The sequence below is a fragment of the Blastocystis sp. subtype 4 genome (genome assembly GCF_000743755.1).
Source record: "Blastocystis sp. subtype 4 strain WR1 chromosome Unknown seqid_0247, whole genome shotgun sequence".
Classification (NCBI taxonomy): domain Eukaryota; class Bigyra; order Opalinata; family Blastocystidae; genus Blastocystis; species Blastocystis sp. subtype 4.
In genome coordinates this window covers 1-19961 of record NW_014569300.1, presented here as the reverse complement: position 1 = coordinate 19961, position 19961 = coordinate 1, and the positions used below count along the sequence as shown (strand labels likewise).

Genomic DNA, 19961 nt, shown 5'->3' with positions numbered 1-19961 from the left:
ATAAATACTTGGGAATGAACGGAATAGCAAGATTACAACCGTAAATAAGAACACCATGCTTTGTTTTTGCATCCTTCACGTCTTCATCAACAATAACATGTTCATCTCTTAGAATCGATACATTGCGACTAATGTAACTGTGAAATACAATGGGCTTATCTGCTGACTATGAGTCATAGGGACAATCGAATCCTACAGACACAAACACAAAGTTATTATCAATTCGAGACACATACGGATAGTCCTCATTGATTCTGACGTTATTTTTCCTCAAGTTCCTCCAAAACTGTAACTCCTTACTGGGAGACGTTGCATCGAAATAGGCATTTCCGTTAGCTTCGTTAAAGACATTGCCCTACAATGTGATAGAAGACGAAGAACTGCATACTTCTGCATCAATCATGGCGAAGAGTTGATGTTTCTTTAACCCAGTAGCATAGAATTCTGGGGATTTCGAACTGAAACTTCTGCAAAGAACTCGGAGCATAATGTGAGGAACAAACAGCTTCTATTACCACATTTGTGAGTGAATCCAGTTATTACGCACGCTCTCCCTTGAACTGGGGACGGACAAACTCACGAATACGTCTGTCAGCCACTTTACGGGCACGAACCACACGACCGTGGACAGCGCACGACACACAGTACTGCTGCTTGATGTACAGCTTGGGAAGAGTGTATTCTAGCCCATTACTTTGTGTACTCCTAAATCCCACGTTCATAGACTGAAGCATCACGAATATCCCTCTGTGAGGAAGCATCAACCATGTTCCTCACTTGGAAACGCTTGATGGCCTTATCCTATTCTTCATTGTGTACCTTTACAATTCCTACCTTTCCCACACAACGGAAGCAATGGGTACAACGAACAGGGTTCACATGACCTCTTCCCTTCTTAGAACGACCATGATTTCTACATAGAGTCAAAAACTACTCATCTCCAATTCAATGGTAGCAGCAATTAAGTCATTTCGTACCTGCGCTTGAAAGGCATAACTCACTAGTAAATAGCAAATGGGTAACTATCTTTGTTGAGTGATAAAAGATAACGGCCAGGATGGACCTAGAATCGAATACTACGGAGGTATAATTAGGGGCCATTTATTCACTCTTGAACCTATTGTGATTCTCAGCAATAGTACTTTCCACTGGATAGTAGGAGGATTGATTCTCTTTAATCAGTTGATAGATCTCATTGTGATCCTTTTCTACTATGTTCGTCGTTCGTGATCATCGTGAGATTCCCGATATATTCAATGATCCAAAAGATGAAAGAGTGATTCTTGCATTTATGAGACGGTTAGGATAGAATTGTTTCTTCATCTAATAGAGCACCACAATTCAAGGGAAATATTCAGATCATCTGTGATAATGTTACAAACGAGAATATTGCAAAAACAGAGCAGTTACTGTTAAATGATAATGTGTTGCATTCTATCGATGGAATCTCTTGTTTTTCACACAGTCCTCTTCATGTACTCAGCTTAAGCAATAATTCGTTGGAGGTTCTTCCTGATGAAGTAAGTTGTTGAATTATTGTATTATGGAGATCAGCCAATTGACCGACATACAGACGTTGTATCTTGAAGATAATCGGTTCACTGGATTTCCAACTGTTTTGTTGGAGTTATCTCAGCTCCAATATCTTTACTTGTCTGAGAATAACATTCAGTCTCTTCCTGACTTTTCAGGTCAATGGGAACGACTTGAAGTCCTATATCTAGCTAACTGTGGATTAACGGTAAGATTAAGTTGTGTATTATGAATTAAGAGTATCCCAGAATCTATTGGTAAACTGAAATCCCTCCGAACGCTGATTCTTGGGAGTAATCATATTCAGTCGCTTCCTGAATCCTTGGGAACATTAGAAAACTTGGAAATACTGGCAATTGATAGTAATCAATTAAAAGAGATCCCACGATCGATTTCCTCACTAACTCATTTGAAAGCATTGTATGCAAACTCAAATCACATTATATATGTGGATGACGGTCTTGCAGGTATTATTGGACATAACGATTAATCATAGGTATTGAATCGTTGCAGATTCTTTTGCTAGCGAATAATGTAATTGCGGGTAATGGGTTGTATGCTAATGAAAATGTAGAAATTGGAGATAATTGTAGAGCCAAATGGAACAAAGAGGGTCGATTTAAGGAAATTCTTGAAGTAGCGATTCTTGGACGTTTTATTGTAGGGAAATCCTATTTTGAGAACAGAGGAGTCGTCGTAACTCCAATCTTGTACGAATAGTTGGCTTAAGGGTGCCTTTTTCTCTATGTTATTCAACTAGGAATAAGGACCAATCAGTTCATAATACTTGTCACATTTGTTTCTTTACTATTTGATTCTACTTTTTGTTCATCCGTTATGGAAACAACAGAAGCACCTGTTACACACCGACTTCGTAATTACTATCGGTTTTGGAGATCAATGGAGTCAACCGATGGAGTATTCCATTGTTCATGTTCTTATTCCTCTAGACATCATATGCGGATTCATTAGAAGATCTTGGCTTGTGTCGGACAGTGGAGGATTTCTGGAGGATCTATTTGTCCCTTCCAAAAATCGGAACGGGAAAAGCTACTCATTACTATCTTTTTAAAGTAGTTTATTAGTCTTGGGTTGAAACGTAGAACAAGATTGAACCGACATGGGAACATGAAAGAAATCGTAAAGGTGGGCGTATTACTGTTTCTATATATAAGAAGGAACTGGCTCCATACATGTGGGAACTTCTTGTTGATTCTGGTGTTCATGGATGACACATAGTTGTTAACTACAATCGGTGAGCAATTTGATGTAGGTAGTGAGATCTGTGGTGTTTCTGTGTCTGTGAAGCGTTGGAACTGTGTTTTCAGCGTTTGGAACCATACTGCCACCTTCGAACAAGCCATTAATAAGATTGAGTAGTCGATTATGCTTGACTAGTAAGTGGTAGAATGAAACTTAAATCCCTCTGGAAGATTCCACATTCATTCAGATTCCGTTATAAAGTGAACAGTGTCGCTTTTAACCAGATCACAAAGCCGGTTCCTACACTTTCGAAACAAGAACATGAGGACGAGTAGGAGTTCTTCCGTTCTGTTAGAATAGGATTCTGAGAAAGAGATCAACAAATCGATTTGCAGATTTGAGTGATAGTGATGGAGAAGAGTAATTGGTCTGGGTATCACTTGTTTCTTTTTTCACATTTCGTTTGATGGGAGTCAAATCTCGTCCAGGGGTAACATGGAGCTCCTATGAATAGTTCCCTATGATTGCTATTTCACCCCTAGATCACAACTCTATTCTTATTGTTGTCTAGAACCGTTTACTGATTGTAAAAATGGCTCCTCCTGCTCCTGCTGGTCCAGCAACTATCAGTACGTTGTCTAGAGACTTGTTGGTTGTTATGATGATGTCTTGTTCTTTTTTTAATCTTTTTGCTAGTTTATCTGCGTGCTGTTGGTGGAGAAAGTGCTTCTCCTGCAACTCTGGCTCCTAAGGTCGGTCCTCTGGGAATGGTATAGGAAACAGACAAGGAGATTGATTGCTTAGGCTCCTAAGAAGGTTGGTGATGATATCCAGAAGGCCACTATGGATTGGAAAGGTCTGAAGATCACTGTGAAGCTGACTGTGGTGAACCGTCAGGCTACTGTAATGTGTGAATTGATTGTAATAATATGTAGGTGGAAGTTGTTCCTAGTGCTTCTTCTCTGATCATTCGTGAGCTGAACGAGCCCCCCAGAGATCGTAAGAAGGACAAGAACAGTAGAGAGTGAATAGAGTTAATTGATGATTAGTTAAGCACAGTGGAAACATCACTCTTGATCAGGTGATCAAGGTAGCTAAGATTCTCCGTGAGCGTTCCTATGCTAACAAGCTTGCTGGAACTGTGAAGGAGGTGTTGGGAACTTGTTATTCTGTGGGCTGCACTGTGAATGGAGAGCATCCTTCTGCCATCATTGAGAAGATCGATAATGGTGAGATCGAGGTTCCTGAGGAATAAGTGTTGGATTGTTCATCTGGACAGTAGAATGGTATGTTTGTTATCATACAAACAATTTTGGAGCCTATTTGAGAGGAAAGGATTCTTCAGTAACAAATGGAATTGTCAAGACGGTGCCTTGAATCTTTGAATCTATTTCGATTGAAAGAATTTACGGATGACCACACTCTTGAATCCTTTATTCAGGGCGTAGTTGCAAAAGTGCTGGGAGATGATAAGGAAAGTGGATAATATTATTCTATTTTGATTTAAAGATGATTCAAAACAGGAAACAAAAGAAAATGAAATGATTCAAGAAGCATTATCAATTCTGTTTCTTCAGGCGGCCAAACGTGGACTATCTAAAGAAGAACTAATGTTTGAATGATTGGACTATATAAGAGTCAGAGCATATACTAAACAGCTTGATTGGCCTAGTGAGCAAGTTTCCATTGTTTCAGATGTATATGAGTCAAAGTATCTCCAAATGCGAAAGAGTCTCGATTCTTCAAGTATGTCCTATTTTCCCTTTTACATTCAGAACCATCGTTACCGACCCTAGTTGGAGTCAAATGTGCATTAGTAGATCCTAGTAGCGGAATCGAGTTCGAACAACCAGCCGTCAGTTTTGCTAGTGACAAAGTGTACTATAATGTGATATTTACTGTACTTGATTCCATTATTCTTTCCTTCTAGTATAAAGATGTAGATGGAAGTGAAGAAACAATCTCAAAAGTCTTGAATTCGATTCAGCTAAATGTAAGTGACTGTGGAGAGCCTAATTAGTAGAACTTGATCACCACACTTCAGTCTGCACTCAGCCAATGTGATGCTCTGGTATCAAGCATGGAGAAATTAGAAGATTCATGTGTTTGTTAACGAGTGATCACTTACATGAAATAACCGTGGTCAATGTATTTTTCTCATTTCTCAGATTACAGAGCCGTCAAAGTTACTATGAGTTCTGAGAACATTGACTCTTTAATCTCTCGATCTAAGTACCTGTTTAAGCAGGTCTATGGTGGGGAAGCCGAAATTATCACCTCGGCTCCTGGTCGATTGAACTTTGGTGGAGAGCACTGTGACTACATGGGTGGTTATGTACTTCCATTCCCAACTGTTCTGGTTGGTGTAGTTGCCGGTCGTAGAGTCGAAGGAAAGGTGCTAGTCGATATGCCTATCTGATGGATAGAGATGTCGTGTTTACTCGGAGAGCTTTAAGGAGATGATAGAGTTTGATGGGGATGATTCTCTGAAACGGGGCCCTAAGGGAGAATGGGGCAATTATTTTAAAGGTGTTACGCACTTCTATCTTCCTGAAATGCCAAATGGTTATTTGGGTTATGATGTTGTATATGTATCCAACGTAACAATTGGCGGTGGAATCAGTAGTTCTGCTGCTGTTGAAGTTGGTTTGATGAAAGTACTTGATATGTAGATTTCAATGTGTCTCTTTATTGAACAGTGCCTTGGCATTCAGATGGATCCTAAGGACCGTGCTATGCGTGGGTATCATGCCGAACATGAATATGTGCAGATGCCTTGTGGAGTAATGGATCAGTTGATCTCTTCGTGTGGCCAATATGGAAAGATATCTCTTATCGATTGCATTTCACATGACATCACTCATTTTGATATCAATCCTGCTTCTACCTCGACTGACACTCATCGTGAGTGGCCAGTGACAATTCTAAAACTTTTTGTGCATGTAGAACACAAACTGGTGAATAGCCAGTATACAGAACGAGTGAAAGAATGTTTGGAAGGTGAAAGGTTACTGAAGGAGAAATACAATGTAAATGGAGAGGAACCCGTAAAGGCATTATGTCGTGGGCCAACACTGGAGATGCTAGCAAATATGAAGGAGGAGATGCCAAAGAATGTGTATGATCGGTGCTATCATGTGAGAAATGAGAAAGAGAGTGATGGGTAGATGATTCGAGAGACTCAACGTACTTTGTCCTATGTGGATTTGATTCTGGCTGGAAATTGGAAAGAGATTGGACGTCTGTTCTTTGAGTCGTATGATGATTCCCGTGATTTTTTCCAGAATGGGCATCCAGATATCACAACATGTATTGAGGTCCTACGTGAACTAGAAGAGGATGGTGTATATGGTGCACGAATGCTTGGAGGAGGATGGGGAGGTTCAATCTTATGTTTGATTGAGAAGGGAAAAGAAACGAGTTTAATTCCTCGCATTCAGGAAATGTGTGATAAGCGTTTGAAGAGACAGAATAGTTGTGATATCTTAATTGTAACGGAATCAGGATCTGGGGCAAGAATTCATTAACAATTGTTTATAATAACAATCATAAGAAAGCAATCCCAAAGGTTTCGAACTATATGTTTTGATACATGATAGAGTCTGAATCAGATTCCAATACACATTTCCAAATGAGCTTCGAATCATAAATCCATCATCCTTCATTCCTTGTGATCCATTCTCATTCTTCAGTTTATATCCCAACTGTTCCAATCGTTGGAAATCAAATGATTCTACTTTACGTCGTAGTACTGGATGGATATCTCCCACAGTATCACTTGTTCGCTTAAACAAGACATCTTGAATCAACGGTTTATGCAACAAGCGAATATCCATATCTCCATTTGCTTCCGAATCTTTACCTACAATCACTGCCACACGAACACCTGCCAACTCGGCATCAGTTAATCTTGCTCCAAGAGATAACTGATCACGATCATCAAACAGTACTCGAATAGAATTCGTCTAATTATCAAACACCATTATGATTCTCACATCACCCAATGCATCCAGTAATTCAATCATGACCTTTCGAGATTGTTCACTCTTTGCAATGTTCACAAGCACTACATCGTAGGTTGTTACTGCGTCTGGAAACAACACGCCACTGTTATATCCATATAACTGGAACAAAGCTCCCATCATTCGACTTAATCCCAAACCATAACATCCCATCATAACATTCCCTGAAGGACAATGAAGATCCAGAGATCCACTGTATCGGTCACCCAGTAAGAACATGTGACCGAGTTCAACACTTGGGAGAAGCTGAATGGAACCGCGGTTCTGTTGATGAGCATGACAATGTACACACTCGTCTCCTTCAGCTGGGAGAGAAAAATCGCCCACTTTGATCTGTGATTATGAATGAGGAAGATTGCTTACGTGATAGAGTGAAGCCAGTTGGGGTGGGAATAACTCCGATAACGAGGTATCTACAAGGAACTAAGAATCATTCTTTCCTATCATCTCAACCTCCGTTGCATGATCAAGTTGATTCACTTTATCAGTAGTATCTGAGGCCAATTCTTTCACATTTACACAACGTCCACGAGGAACAAGTACTTGTTTGTGAAGAGAGGGCAACGAATACACATCCATCAATTCCATAATCTCTCCATGCTGATCTAGTATTGCCATAAAATCTTCTTTACTCGTTAATACCTCCAAATCCTGTCGCAAATGTTGAAATGACTCCGATTCAAAAAATGGAATTGACGGTGAAACAGAAGTGGATAATGGATGCAATGACATGTAATTACAATTGGAACACTTCACAACTGTATCCTGACCGATTCCACAAAGGCACTGATATTCACGGGATTTATTTCCACCCATCACACCTGAATCTGCTTCCAAACTCTCCACAGGAATCTCAAGATCGCTGAAAATATTCTTGAAACACTGATCCATACGATCAAAGGTTGCTGACGCCTCTTGAATCGATTTGTCAAACGAATAGGCATCCATCATCAAAAACTCTTTGCTACGCAACACACTGGAGAAGATACGTCTTTCATCACGAAATTTGGAAGATGTCTGATAGAGAATCATCGGATAATCTGCTGGAATTGCCAAATCTTTGACAATACTTGTGATGACTTCTTCATTCGTTGGACTAAGACAGTAGCTTTGTCCCTTTCGATCCTTCAATGTGTATAATTCCTTCCCCATCTTTTCACGTCGTCCTGTTTGGTCCCAGCGATTCAGATTCTGCAGAACCGGCATTTGCATTTTCTGAGCACCAACTTCATCCAAACGGAGATCGATAGCTTTCTTCATTTCGTCAATCACACGTTGACCCAATGGTAAAAAAGAAAACATTCCAGGCTCTGTTTGGTGAGCATACCTACAGTAATCAGAAACTTCAATGATAATACCCTCCTTTCAACAACAGTCTTCCATATCTCGCCATTTCGAATTTACCCAATGACGTATCCTGAAAGATCAAGACACTACTCCAAAAACTACCTTCTTGGTAGGAGCAAATAACTTTGATCGATACGTAATGCATGAAAAGGACCGTCGAACAATGGAAAAACGAAACATTCAAGTGGAAAACCTTCTTTGATAAAAGAGTAAAAACCGTGATTCTTGTGTCCAAAACAAAGAACATCAATATGATACAGTTATTGGGTCCTGTCAGCTACTCGCTTTAGCAAATCGAACTAGAACTAAGAGAAAGAATGTTCAATGACCAGTAGCTTTTCTGAACGTGTCTTCGGTATCCGAACAGTTTTATGACAAGCAATTGCAGCGACAATATATCTCTGGTTTGGTGAAGAGGATTTCCCGCTCTTTTCCACGAAATCAATAATTTCTCCTCGAAGGTTCTGATTCCGAATGAACTATTCTCAATTCTCATTCCACATATCCTACAGGGACAATCTCATAAACCTGGGTAGCCTTGGAGATGCCTAATTTCAATACCTCATACCCATCTTCTGTATCCTGACCACTCCATAGGTCACATAACGTATCCTAATCATAACAATATTCACTCACAACAACAATCAGTAGTGACTTTGCATATGTCCACAGATGGGGAGATGAAGCTAGAATACACTTCTTACTCCAACAACTATTCAACAAGTCGCATACAAACGCTTCTTCGAGACCAAATGGAATACCACGTTTGTCATTCCGAATGCCACGAACTAACTCTCGTAACAAGAATAGCTGGCTGATTAGCAGTAATCCTTGCTGATTTTGTTGTAATTCCTGTAATTCCAAATTCCGCATCTTTTCTGCTTCTGTTTGTTTTCTCGGTCGACCACGTGTGGTAGTTTGTTTCTGAGAGAAGAGTGGTAAGAGAGATGTAAGAAGTTGCTGGACAATCCTATGTAGAATGGAACGAGGTGTCGAATAACGATAATTGTACCATAGAAATAGAGTTTGAAGAGGAATAGCAAGATCAAGTGAATCTATCGAACACTGTCGAAAATGAAGGAAAATCGTGTTTCTACAAGTAATATGCTAACTAGAAAAACACTCGTCCCAAGACTGATGGAGAAGGATGCATCGCTGAAGGATCGCCAGATCCAAAGAGCAATGAACACCTCCCAACAGAGCACGAATCTGGCTCTGTAGAGTACGTTCTCCAGAAGGAACAGAATCAAATCGAGTCACAAAGTTGGAATGAACACACAACAGAGAAGAAGATGAGGGAGGGACTCCACGAGGAATATCAATCACTTCAATACCAGAGGGGAAGGATACTTCCCTTTCGATCTTAGAATTGACTGGTTGTGGAACTCGTGGATTTGGAGTGGCAGAAGGAGTGGTTTGAATTGAATCCATAAACATTTCGAACGATGACCTCCGTGGAGGAAGTGGTTCAAGATACAAATCCGAATTTGAAAATTCTGAATAGAGATGAACAAAATTTGTATCTTCATGTTGATGATCAATAGCATACTGAAGAAAGTGTAAACAGTTCAATAGATCACGATTCGTCTGCACTGTAGGAGAAATATCCAATTTCATTGCAAGGGCATTGTTAATCACATGAGCTAGACTCAACTCTTGTTGGGTGAAATTGTTTTCCTGTAATAGTATCATAGAACTTTCATCAGAATTATTATTTGAGCGAGTATCAATAGTGGAACCTTGTGACACAACTATTCATTATATCTATTAACCATCACAACCAGGGCTGTTGGGACATGATAAATTGGGAGAGAGATAGCAACATATCAACTTATCAAGAATACTCTTGGAAGAATTGGACAGAGCATAGGAATTCCGTTTGCAACTCATCCTATCACTTGAAGAATTGGATAGGGCTAATCATCAATCTCTTCCAGCTGAATTCACTTGTATCGGTAGATGACAGCATTGGCTCTAATGGAACTGGTGAAAGCATCTAGGATAAAAGAAGACAGGAAACTATCACCAAAGAAGAATTCGTTTCCGTAGTCATCGAATAATATAGTTCTGGGGAACTAGAACTATCTTGGACAACTGTACTATTCATGCGATGAAGGGCAATAGTCTACAGCAAATGTGTTTCTATTCATCAGCTTATTATCATCCAAAACTACAAAATGCTCTTGATTCCAACTATTGATAATGATAGCGGGTTTCTAAAAATCGAGAGGGAAAGAAATTCCCACGATTCAAAGACTCGAAAACGGTTCTTTAAGAATAGTGACGGTCCCTACTCAATTCTGAGTATTGAGGACAACAAGCAAATCTCGAGTGCCCTCAAGAGAATATTTATTCCAACGTTTATTATAGTCGGTGTGCACCTTGTTTATGGGTACTTGGAGTAAATTGCTGATCTCGTTGTTACAGGTACATACTTGTGATGATACTAGATTGAGTAGAATACAAAGGACCCTTTGTCAACGGTACTTACTCAAGCAAGACAGACAGCCTTCTCTTCGCATTCCTTAGAATGTCATTTCTTATTGTCGTCTCTTTTGAGAGATAATATGTTATCATTGCCAATGGTGGATTTGTTTCGGTTTCATTGACTTTTAGCGACTCCTAGCTCTTCTTTTGCTGAATGAAGATTCTTCAGGAAAAGAGGAATACCAATCCAAATTTCTCTATATGGTATTTGACATTTTAGATGCTGTATCGGCACTTTCGTGATTGTGAACCTTAGAGTGTGGTGGATGTGGAGCGCTGGCTTTGCTACAGTATTGTTACTCGAGATGCCTATTCTCCTTCGGTTTTAGTACTCTCTTTCTCTATCTTTAATAATTAGGCTTATTCTGCAGATCAAATGGCTGGTGCAATCAGTGAACTTGTTCGTTTGTTTCCTGTGACAAATGATATTGTTCAAAAGGTTGAATACATCAAACATGAGTATTATCGCGAACAATTATCTTCTCCTGACATTCTCCCTTTCATGTCCTTGGATTCTTCTTGCTTTGTCAACACTTCCTATCCCCTTCGTACCAATTAAGGATCTGTGTTATCTAGATGCACTGGATCTTGAGGAATATGCTTCCTTTTTTGAGGATCACAGTGACATGCTTATGTTTTATACTCCCTCATTTGATCGTCCTCTCTTCTCTCATACTCCAACTCGTGACGATTTTATCATTCTTCATCCTTCTCTTTCTTCGAACTCCTTTTTATATGTACCTATCACAAAGGAAGAGGTCATGTCGAAAGAACCTCCCGAAGAGTTACGACAATGCTGGACTTCTTCGCTAAGCAAGAATGCTATTGATCGAGTAACAATGATGAGTTCATGTGATCATAGATTCTAAGTGATGGAACCAAGATTCATTCTCTATTCTCATACATCGCTTCTGCAGCATCATCTGGTAAATCAGCCACTCTCACATCCCTTGTTGAATTGAATCCTGATTTGGGTCGTGGTCTTGTTGATGCTCTGAAGAAGAATGATCAGGAAGAGTTGTGTTATCGACTCCTCTTTGAACTAAATCTCTCTCCCAAGAGCCTTGATTTTGTGAATTCGCTACTCAAAATGATTTTGATTCCTAAAGAAGTTCTGGTTCAGTATGTGAAGCAGAGTGTTAAGCGATTGTGTGGTGATTCGTCTCAAGAGGTTGGGGATTTTGTGGATATTAACAGTAGTCGGTAATAAAGTGTTTTTGCTACTTTATTGCGGGGTTGTATGAACAAAAGAAGATTGATGAAAGTGTATGTCTGGTTATTGAAAATGATAATTAGTTGATTCACGACGATCTAATCCTCTTGAGAGATACCTATAAGTTCCAAACAGACATTGATTATCTACTGAAGCGAATTTATGGAAAAGGGAATCGAAAAGGATTTACTGTTTGAAAGAAACAAACGAATCAGCAAACATATCGAGTTCTGCATCTACTGCCTTGATCTCGTGTCTCTGCTTTCGCTTTCGTGTCTTTTGTGTAAATCCGGCATTTGCCATCGACCGAGAAATCTCTTCAAGAAGTGTGGTTGGAGGTATGTACAGCATATCCGACGAAAAGTTGGGACAGTCCTGTTTACTCCGAATTGTTATTACAGGAATTGAAAAGAGACTGTCTTCATCACCTGCAAGATGAAGCGAATAGTTAGTTTTGCCCTTCAAAAAGGCTTCTCGGACTTCTCTACGTGTCACTGCAATTCGAAGTTCCTACGTTACTTGATTCATATTTTCCAGTCGTTCTTGAGAATCAAATAGAATTGTATGGATATTTTCCGCCATTGGAGTATTAAAACTTCGGATATTTAGCTTCATTTCATTCATCATCTCCTCGGCTTTCCTCTTCTTTTCTTCTTCTTCAGCGATTTCTCTCCGTCTCTACTGTGACAACAAAATATGATCATTACTCTCTCCAACAGTACCATATCGAGTCCCTTCACAAGATGTGTCCTTGACACATCTCCACCAAGCAATTGCTTCTCTTCGTCTGTGAGATGTGCGAAATCTTCCGGTAATAAGCCTTCGTAATCTTTATCATATCCCAACTCTCTCAGTTCTTTTGCTGCATATTATCAAATTGCAATTGGACTCACCTCGGTCACGATATTTCAGCAGATAACTATTGTCCTCTTCCTCTTGTTGTTCCCTTCGTTCTTGGAACCGTTGTTTCTGTCGTTCTTTCTTCTCCAGATTCTAAATGATTAAATATCTTCCCAAGAATCACTCTCTTCTGTGATTTTCGTCCTCGCTTCTCATTAGCTACCAATTGTTTCACAGAGTCACTTGCCCTCGATGATGAGTCATTTCTCCAAGAATCCGACATTACTGTGAATTTTTGACTACTCTTTATTATCAAACTGTTTTGCTGTATAACTTATGAATGAACCAATTTTGCATTTCTATACTTCGTTTTCCATTTGGTCACTTTCAGCTTCATTCTCTATGATCACTGCTCTAGAAGACTCTTCTATAGTTAGTTCACGAACAAACTATCTTCATTTGAATAGTGTTCAAATACAGATCTCTCCACAATTCCCTTTGTAGTGGTTTATTTGTCGATACTCTCATTCCGTAGAGAATATAACTAATTTGGAAAAGGCAACAAGGCTATAAATGAAATGTTACAAGTTCCACGGTTTTTCTAGTATATCTTAGTAATTCTCATGTGGCATCCCTGCATAAACGCTTTATATTAGTCGTTTGCTTATCAATTCGTGGATAGAACACTTAGATCATGGGTGTGGACGAATATGAAGAAGAGATTGTGGAGAAAGTGCGGACTCCAGGCGGTGAATTGGATAATCGTCTTTTAGAAGAAGAATATCTAGAATCAGAGAAGGGGAAGATGAACACTATTCAGGTTAGGGTAAAAGGTACTCTTTATGCGATTAGTTTTGTGTGAACCTTATGAAGGGTATTGCAGGTACAGGATCACTTGCTATTCCATATGCTTTCTCAAAAGTATATTTATTCGTCTTGAATTCACCTCTAGGTTGGTATCATTCCATCTATCCTCCTTTTTGCCATGGTCTGTGCTATGATGGTCATTGCCACGTACCAACTGTTAGATATCCATAACAATATGGGTAATCGTCGAATTGTGAGGAAGTGCTTCTTGGGTTATTCATAGCTTGGATTAAAGTCGATTCAAACGAGTAATGTGTACGCCGAAATGGTCTTTAATGTACATAAGAATCATTCGTTTCTCCTTTAGGTTTTGGGAACAGGAGGTTATCGTTTCTACGTCGTATTTTCGCTGATCACATTGTATGGATCTAACATTGGCTCTGTGGTACAGATGGAATCTCATCTTCAATAGTAGATTGCTATGGCTGGATTCCTCGAGAACATGACATTTTTTGGAAAGAATGAAACATCTCGCAAGATCGTAATTCAAATCTTCATCACCATTATTTGTATTGTCCTATGTCTTCTGAAAGACCCTTCGTAGCTCTCTCCTCTTGTTGTTATTTGTAGTGTGTTGGTTCCTATTTCTTCATCGGGTTTGATTGCCATCATTGCTTCATATTTGATTCTTATCATGTTCCATCATGTTCATTCTCTTATTCTTAGTTATGGAATGAGCAAATACAAACCGTCATTTGAAGCAAAAGATCTGTGGCCAGAATCGGCATCTGCTCTTCTAGAGAATATTGGTATCTATGTATATTGTATGGGATTTATCCTCTTTTTACTCACTCAATATGTCATATTTCTTCTCTTCTCTCATCATTAGAAGTATATCCGTCGTGATTGTCGGAAGACTGTGGTACGATCAACAGGTGTCTCTATCTCCCTCATGGCCTTGATCTATATCTTTATAGGTATCATTCTCTCACAATACTATAAGAATTCTGGTAGTGATCATGATTCTTGATGATTGATAGAAAATGGTGTTAAGGACAATATCATGCAATCTCTTCCTGCCGAGTTCACTTTGGGAACTCTCTTGAACATCGCCATGTTCATTACTGTTGCTGGAGGATTTCCTCTATGGATGGAACCTATCAATGAGACTATTGAGAAGGGAGAGATTGAACGAGGAAAGCTGTTTATCAAGACACGGAAATACATCATTCTTCGTGTTGTTGAGATCGTGTGTATTTCGGTCATTGCGCTTGTTGTTCCTTCGTTCTCCCAAGTCCTCAGTCTCATTGGTAATTTCACCGATGTGTTGACGACATTCATCTTCCCTGCTGTCATGCACATCGTGTTCTTTAGAAATAGAACTAAGTCATGGATCATGTGGATGGATATGATTACGCTGGTCATCTCTGTTTTCATTATGATTATTTGTACATCTATTTCTCTCAAGAACTTTGGCAAGTAAGTAGCTCTATTGCTTTCCTGTTTGTTTTCATACTGTTTATACACTTCCTTACAAGAACTCTCCATTACATTCAATTCACTGGGTATGTTCTCTCGTGTGATCCGGAATGGAGTACTTCGAAATCGAAGTTTGGTATATATCCGAGAGTCGACAAGAGTCCTACCCTTGCTTTGGGTGGCAAGAATTCCAGAGACTTCCACTCGATTTATTCACTTTGGAGAAGTAAATGGAACTATCGATGGAACCCAACCAAACCCTTTATCTAAGGAAATGAATCCATTGCTTCAACAAGTCAATACAGTAACATCATTCGAAGAGGCTATCAATTTATTGCAGGTACTGAATTATCTGATGGTCTAATTGGAAAGGGTTACGAAGATCGCACTCTGGAAGAGAATTTGAGGACTCTGATGGAATGTGGGCGTTACTCGCCTGGTGTTGCCCTAATCCGTTCGAATCCTCTCTATGGTACCTTATCTCGGTTTGTCAACTTCTTAAACAACACAATTACTATTGAACAGCTCTCTTCTGTTAACCTATATTACCTAATTCGGAGTTTTTGGTCACTTCCTCGTATTGGTTGTACCTACACACCCCATACCGGAACTAATGGAGAACTATTGCATGGAAACTGTCATCTTGTGGATGTTCTATTATCCAGAATTATGGAATACTCTGAAACATTGTCATCTACTGAATGGAGTATCTTGTTGAAATCTATTGGGAAACTTCGTTACTCTGGTGACTCTGACCTATTGAATCAGATCGTTGGTACAAATTCGAGGTGGTTTTCATAGTAGATGGGATAATGAAGTGTAAGCAAAGCTTCACGCTCTCTGAAATGAGTGATGTTGCTTGGGGGCTAATGCGAATCAATACAGAGTCACATCAGTCGGAATCAATGAAGCTCAACTTTCTCAGTGATGATCGGATCTATTCGGTGTTTAAACAAATTGAGGAACTCATTCAACATGATTCGACAAATCTCAAATATGTTCGACCGTACCTTCACTCCATTCCCTTCACTTTAGATCACGATTATCGAACCTTGTGTATTGTATTTCCTACTCTCGATATCCCAATCGATCTGCAGTGTATGGGTCCTTTCTCTCTTACACATAGTCTTTCTTCCTTAGCTCCTGCTATTCTTACCGCTATTCCATATTTTTCAATTCCAGAAATTGCCACTATTTTTACCGGATATACAGAAAGTCATGTTCTTATTCCAAAGTTAAATAAGGCAATCATCAAATCATTTTTATCACGGTACATGAAGCACAATACTAGTAATAATTAGAACCAGCGAAGTGACATCGAAGAATGCATTAAGTTTTCTGTACTCATATACGCGGTCTTGCAAACAAGTTCAGAAGTATACAATTGAAAGAGAGTCCATAGATAAGTTGATCGCCATAATTCTTGGTTCGATTGATGAGTTCGAATAAATTCGTGAATCTAACTCATAGACTATCTGTTGGAAACCGTATTTATTTGTTGTCTTCATTTAATAACATCAACTATTTCCCGCGGGAATCCATTGAAACGGTTCTCAAATCCATTCGTCCTTTTATATCTAATCTGTCCGATGATCAGAGTTTTTCGGTTCTGTGTACATTGCTTAAGACCAAGTGGGATTCTATGTTTCTCTTCATCGCAGATTGACTTCGGATTGTGCGAATGAGATTGCTTCCGAATTCTACGAGAAGTATATTCGGAATTATGATGCAATTTCAACCAAGACAGCAGTTACTAGCAATTTCTTGTGTCTCTTCCTTCGTTATTCTTCGAATGTAACATTTCTCGTCTTCTACTATTCATAGAACCATAAATACTCAAAGCTATGTGTTGATGTGATTAAGCACAACTTCCAGATGTATCCAGAGAACTACAATTCTCGTGCTCTTTCCTCCGTAATTTATAGCATTTCGCATATGCGTAAGTTCGTATTCTTCATTTTATCCAGAGATGCCTGATGTGTCCTTTTTATGTGAATTGCTCACAGTATTCACACTATATTGTTCTCATCAATCTTCAGTATCTCAGTATGATATAATATACATCGTACTTCATTCACTAAACACATCATACATAGTTGGCCTCAATCAAACCTCATATCAATAATCAGAGTATTCAGAACACAGTCACTCCATTAGCTACATCGATTGTTCAATGGTGCTATAGAAATGTGGAACGTGTCACACCACATGTACCTTTGAGAGAGTGAATCTGATCTAGCTTATCTCATTTCTGTTAATGACATTTCCTCTCCTTCACCAACCTACTACTTATCTGGTTCGACTGTTTGAAACTCGATTCCAGAAGAATGTCAATTCTTTTCCACTTTCTGTATCGATAATCAGAAAGCTATCATTAGTAGGATATTCTCTTGCTGCTCAAAGCATCTACACTCACGCCATCAACTAATCCTGCATTGGTCGAATTTCTCTACAAACGAGTTGGTGAGAATCTGGATACACTATCTACAAATGTTTGAATAAAGATAAGTTATGAGAATTAGGACTTGTTGTCTGTAATCTGGACAATTGCCTCTCGATATAAAAATCAAGTGTAATGATGTGACAGTATTGTGATTTGAAGAGAAATATACTGGAAAGCAAAAGGTCTTTTAGAAGAGAAGCAGCTGTTTCCAGCTCAAGAAAAGAATCTTCAAGATATTGTGAACTTGTACATTTCAAAGAATAAGAATTACATTGTTTGTTGAAAGAGTATTTGAAGGTGAAATTTTATTTATTTCTTAATCGCTTGTTGGATGATTCAGAGATCTATTCTTATGATAATCAATTATTTTTCGTTTTTTAGCGATTTGTTAAACTTTCATCTCAAATTCCTGTATAATGATGGCTTCAGTACTGGAAATGAAATAGTTATTTTTTGAGGAATCATTTATAGGCAGGAGAAACCTATCGAGTATATTCCTGGTACAACATTGAAAGTACAAGATAATTCCTCCTATGTTATTCTCGGAAATCATGTACATCTGTTTCCATCGATTTAGCTTAGGATCCCAACTCATTTTCTACACTGACCATTAATACAGTTATTAGTCATTTAGTCCTATTCGAAAATCTAGACTTGTTGCTAGCTGTTGTTAAAAGTATCATTGAGCATGAACACTTTGTTGAACATGATGAAGGACTGAATTATCATGGGAAATGCCAATTTCCCTTTTGCCCCGGATGCATTAGAATTAAAGCAGAGTCTATGAATAATGAGGACTTCCCAAGTACTCCTTAAGGAAATGATTCATACTAGTTGGTTACTACATATCTTGCTACATTCCTCATATCCACTCTACTACCCTTTTCTCAGGTTGTCCAGACTACCTTCCTTTGTTCTTCCAAAAGATCCTCTACTTCCATTCAGGTTATATTTTTTGTGATGATCGCTACCGTTGGGCTCACCAAACAAGTTGTGAAAGTTCGAAAGCATTATCTGGAAACAAACTTCGACATCCCGATCTACAAGCGGTTTGGGAAGAGAATACCGCATTGTTCATTAGTACAGCAGGAAAAGAACTAAGTGAAGCTGCTCTTGAAGATTTGCATCATAGTTTGGATGAAGTGATACCTGTGATGTCTGGACTAAGAATGAATTGTAGTAATGAAATGATGTGTTCATAAGCAGATGAAACTTCACGACAATTGTTTCTCTGGGGTGTGGAGATTGTTCTGAAGGAGTCGAATCCAAATGATTCTTTTGCTACAAGTCTTCGTGAACTCACAGGAGGAAACGTATCTGAACGTATTCAACAACTCGTTCATTCAATCAGTTCTGATGTCGAGAGGATCCAATCCGCCTCTAGTTCTGCTAGTGGACACCAGAAGATGCGTCAAGAAGTGTTGCAGGCACTTACTTGCAAGGCTGTGTATGTGATGTTTCAAATTCATCTTATTGATTCTCTCAAACCCACAATACAGAGTTTAAGTTGCTTTCTAAGCAAACTTTTGCAAACTCTGTCGGAGAATGATCATGTCCAAATCGATTGGAAGATGCTACAAGATGATCTTCCTTCCGGGTTGCCCAACATATCCTATCCTTCAACCTCCATTGGTCCAGAAGTTCCGTTTACCACTGAACCTCGTAACGTTGATCTCTCTCTGATTCCCAACCCCGTCAAGCAATCAGAAATCGAAACAAAGCTTGTTTCTCCAGTCAGACGAGGACCTGGAAGACCCAGGAAGTATCCAGTTAACGATCCTTTACCAAAGAGAAAACGAGGTAGACCTCGTAAGAACCCTCTACCTGAACCTGAAGTACCTATTCCTAAGAGAAAGCGAGGTCGACCTCGCAAACATCCTTTACCCGATATATCCATACCTCAGGGAGATGAAGACGATGTTCACGAGCTTTCACTCTCTCTCAACAATCTATCTGTACCCCTATCTTCACCGCAAGATCTCTCTACCCAATTTGGTGTTGAAGTGGAATCTGCGCCTATATCAGCGAAAGCTCTGGAAACATTTAGAAATGGTTCTAACTCCTCTGAAGCAGATTTTTCTAGTGATAGTGTATTAAAATCATTTCAATGCATCCTTGATGCTATCCAACCTAAGTATGATATTACATCCGAAATAAGACGTAAACGTCCACTCAAATCAGGAAATCGTTCTCGTTCTAATGTCAACTATGGATAGCCTTTTTATGGGTCTGACTAATATTACTTATGAACATATAGAGAATTGATTTGTGTTTGTTTGTTTGTAATTTTACCTGCTCCTTTATCAGTTCATCACTTGTTATATCAGTGATTTCTCAAGGATTTGTGGTTTAGACTTAGGTAAACTACGGCTGGTTTTTCACTTTCTCATCGTATCATTTATAGATCATCCCTTCCAAATGTCGTGTCTTCTTCTTCCCACATAACAAGGACCAATATTGACTGATCACCTGGTTTCAATGTGTCATTTCTTTCCACATTTCCACGTTTCCACTTCATAAGATATCTCACATATTTCTTATTTGCGCAGACTATTATTATAATGTTCCCTCTGTTATCTCAGTATGA

General features: G+C 39.0%; 9 protein-coding genes across 9 annotated transcripts; 6 read left to right on the top strand and 3 right to left on the bottom strand.

Moving 5' to 3' along the window:
- Positions 1 to 539: 539 nt before the first annotated feature.
- Positions 540 to 994, bottom strand: JH06_5029 (40S ribosomal protein; the record flags this gene model as incomplete). The annotated part of the gene is made up of 4 exons (XM_014670638.1): positions 540 to 682; positions 717 to 801; positions 835 to 913; positions 978 to 994. 4 exons carry the CDS (start codon positions 992 to 994, stop codon positions 540 to 542), a joined length of 324 nt encoding a protein of 107 aa, XP_014526124.1.
- Positions 995 to 1213: 219 nt separating this feature from the next.
- On the top strand, positions 1214 to 2233 carry JH06_5028 (hypothetical protein; the record flags this gene model as incomplete). The annotated part of the gene is made up of 6 exons (XM_014670637.1): positions 1214 to 1299; positions 1331 to 1520; positions 1550 to 1741; positions 1772 to 2000; positions 2030 to 2169; positions 2198 to 2233. The coding sequence occupies 6 exons, from the start codon at positions 1214 to 1216 to the stop codon at positions 2231 to 2233; spliced, it is 873 nt and encodes a 290-aa protein (XP_014526123.1).
- Positions 2234 to 2370: 137 nt separating this feature from the next.
- Positions 2371 to 2913, top strand: JH06_5027 (eukaryotic translation initiation factor 4e type; the record flags this gene model as incomplete). The annotated part of the gene is made up of 4 exons (XM_014670636.1): positions 2371 to 2451; positions 2484 to 2606; positions 2637 to 2741; positions 2773 to 2913. The coding sequence occupies 4 exons, from the start codon at positions 2371 to 2373 to the stop codon at positions 2911 to 2913; spliced, it is 450 nt and encodes a 149-aa protein (XP_014526122.1).
- Positions 2914 to 4927: 2014 nt separating this feature from the next.
- Positions 4928 to 6263, top strand: JH06_3620 (galactokinase; the record flags this gene model as incomplete). The annotated part of the gene is given in 5 exon segments (XM_014670635.1): positions 4928 to 5131; positions 5163 to 5393; positions 5409 to 5678; positions 5706 to 5873; positions 5904 to 6263. The coding sequence occupies 5 exon segments, from the start codon at positions 4928 to 4930 to the stop codon at positions 6261 to 6263; spliced, it is 1233 nt and encodes a 410-aa protein (XP_014526121.1).
- JH06_3619 (prolyl-tRNA synthetase) lies at positions 6237 to 8151 on the bottom strand (the record flags this gene model as incomplete). Its single annotated transcript, XM_014670634.1, is given in 4 exon segments — positions 6237 to 6701; positions 6717 to 7004; positions 7401 to 8085; positions 8117 to 8151. The coding sequence occupies 4 exon segments, from the start codon at positions 8149 to 8151 to the stop codon at positions 6237 to 6239; spliced, it is 1473 nt and encodes a 490-aa protein (XP_014526120.1).
- A 3840-nt stretch (positions 8152 to 11991) lies between these two features.
- JH06_3618 (hypothetical protein) lies at positions 11992 to 12928 on the bottom strand (the record flags this gene model as incomplete). The annotated part of the gene is made up of 5 exons (XM_014670633.1): positions 11992 to 12289; positions 12320 to 12483; positions 12513 to 12667; positions 12699 to 12798; positions 12830 to 12928. 5 exons carry the CDS (start codon positions 12926 to 12928, stop codon positions 11992 to 11994), a joined length of 816 nt encoding a protein of 271 aa, XP_014526119.1.
- A 411-nt stretch (positions 12929 to 13339) lies between these two features.
- JH06_3617 (hypothetical protein) lies at positions 13340 to 13735 on the top strand (the record flags this gene model as incomplete). Its single annotated transcript, XM_014670632.1, has 4 exons — positions 13340 to 13394; positions 13434 to 13471; positions 13498 to 13566; positions 13598 to 13735. 4 exons carry the CDS (start codon positions 13340 to 13342, stop codon positions 13733 to 13735), a joined length of 300 nt encoding a protein of 99 aa, XP_014526118.1.
- A 411-nt stretch (positions 13736 to 14146) lies between these two features.
- On the top strand, positions 14147 to 14935 carry JH06_3616 (proton-coupled amino acid transporter 3-like protein; the record flags this gene model as incomplete). Its single annotated transcript, XM_014670631.1, has 3 exons — positions 14147 to 14269; positions 14342 to 14462; positions 14493 to 14935. The coding sequence occupies 3 exons, from the start codon at positions 14147 to 14149 to the stop codon at positions 14933 to 14935; spliced, it is 687 nt and encodes a 228-aa protein (XP_014526117.1).
- A 3222-nt stretch (positions 14936 to 18157) lies between these two features.
- Positions 18158 to 19590, top strand: JH06_3615 (hypothetical protein; the record flags this gene model as incomplete). Its single annotated transcript, XM_014670630.1, has 3 exons — positions 18158 to 18179; positions 18209 to 18550; positions 18581 to 19590. The coding sequence occupies 3 exons, from the start codon at positions 18158 to 18160 to the stop codon at positions 19588 to 19590; spliced, it is 1374 nt and encodes a 457-aa protein (XP_014526116.1).
- Between the last annotated feature and the right edge of the window lie 371 nt (positions 19591 to 19961).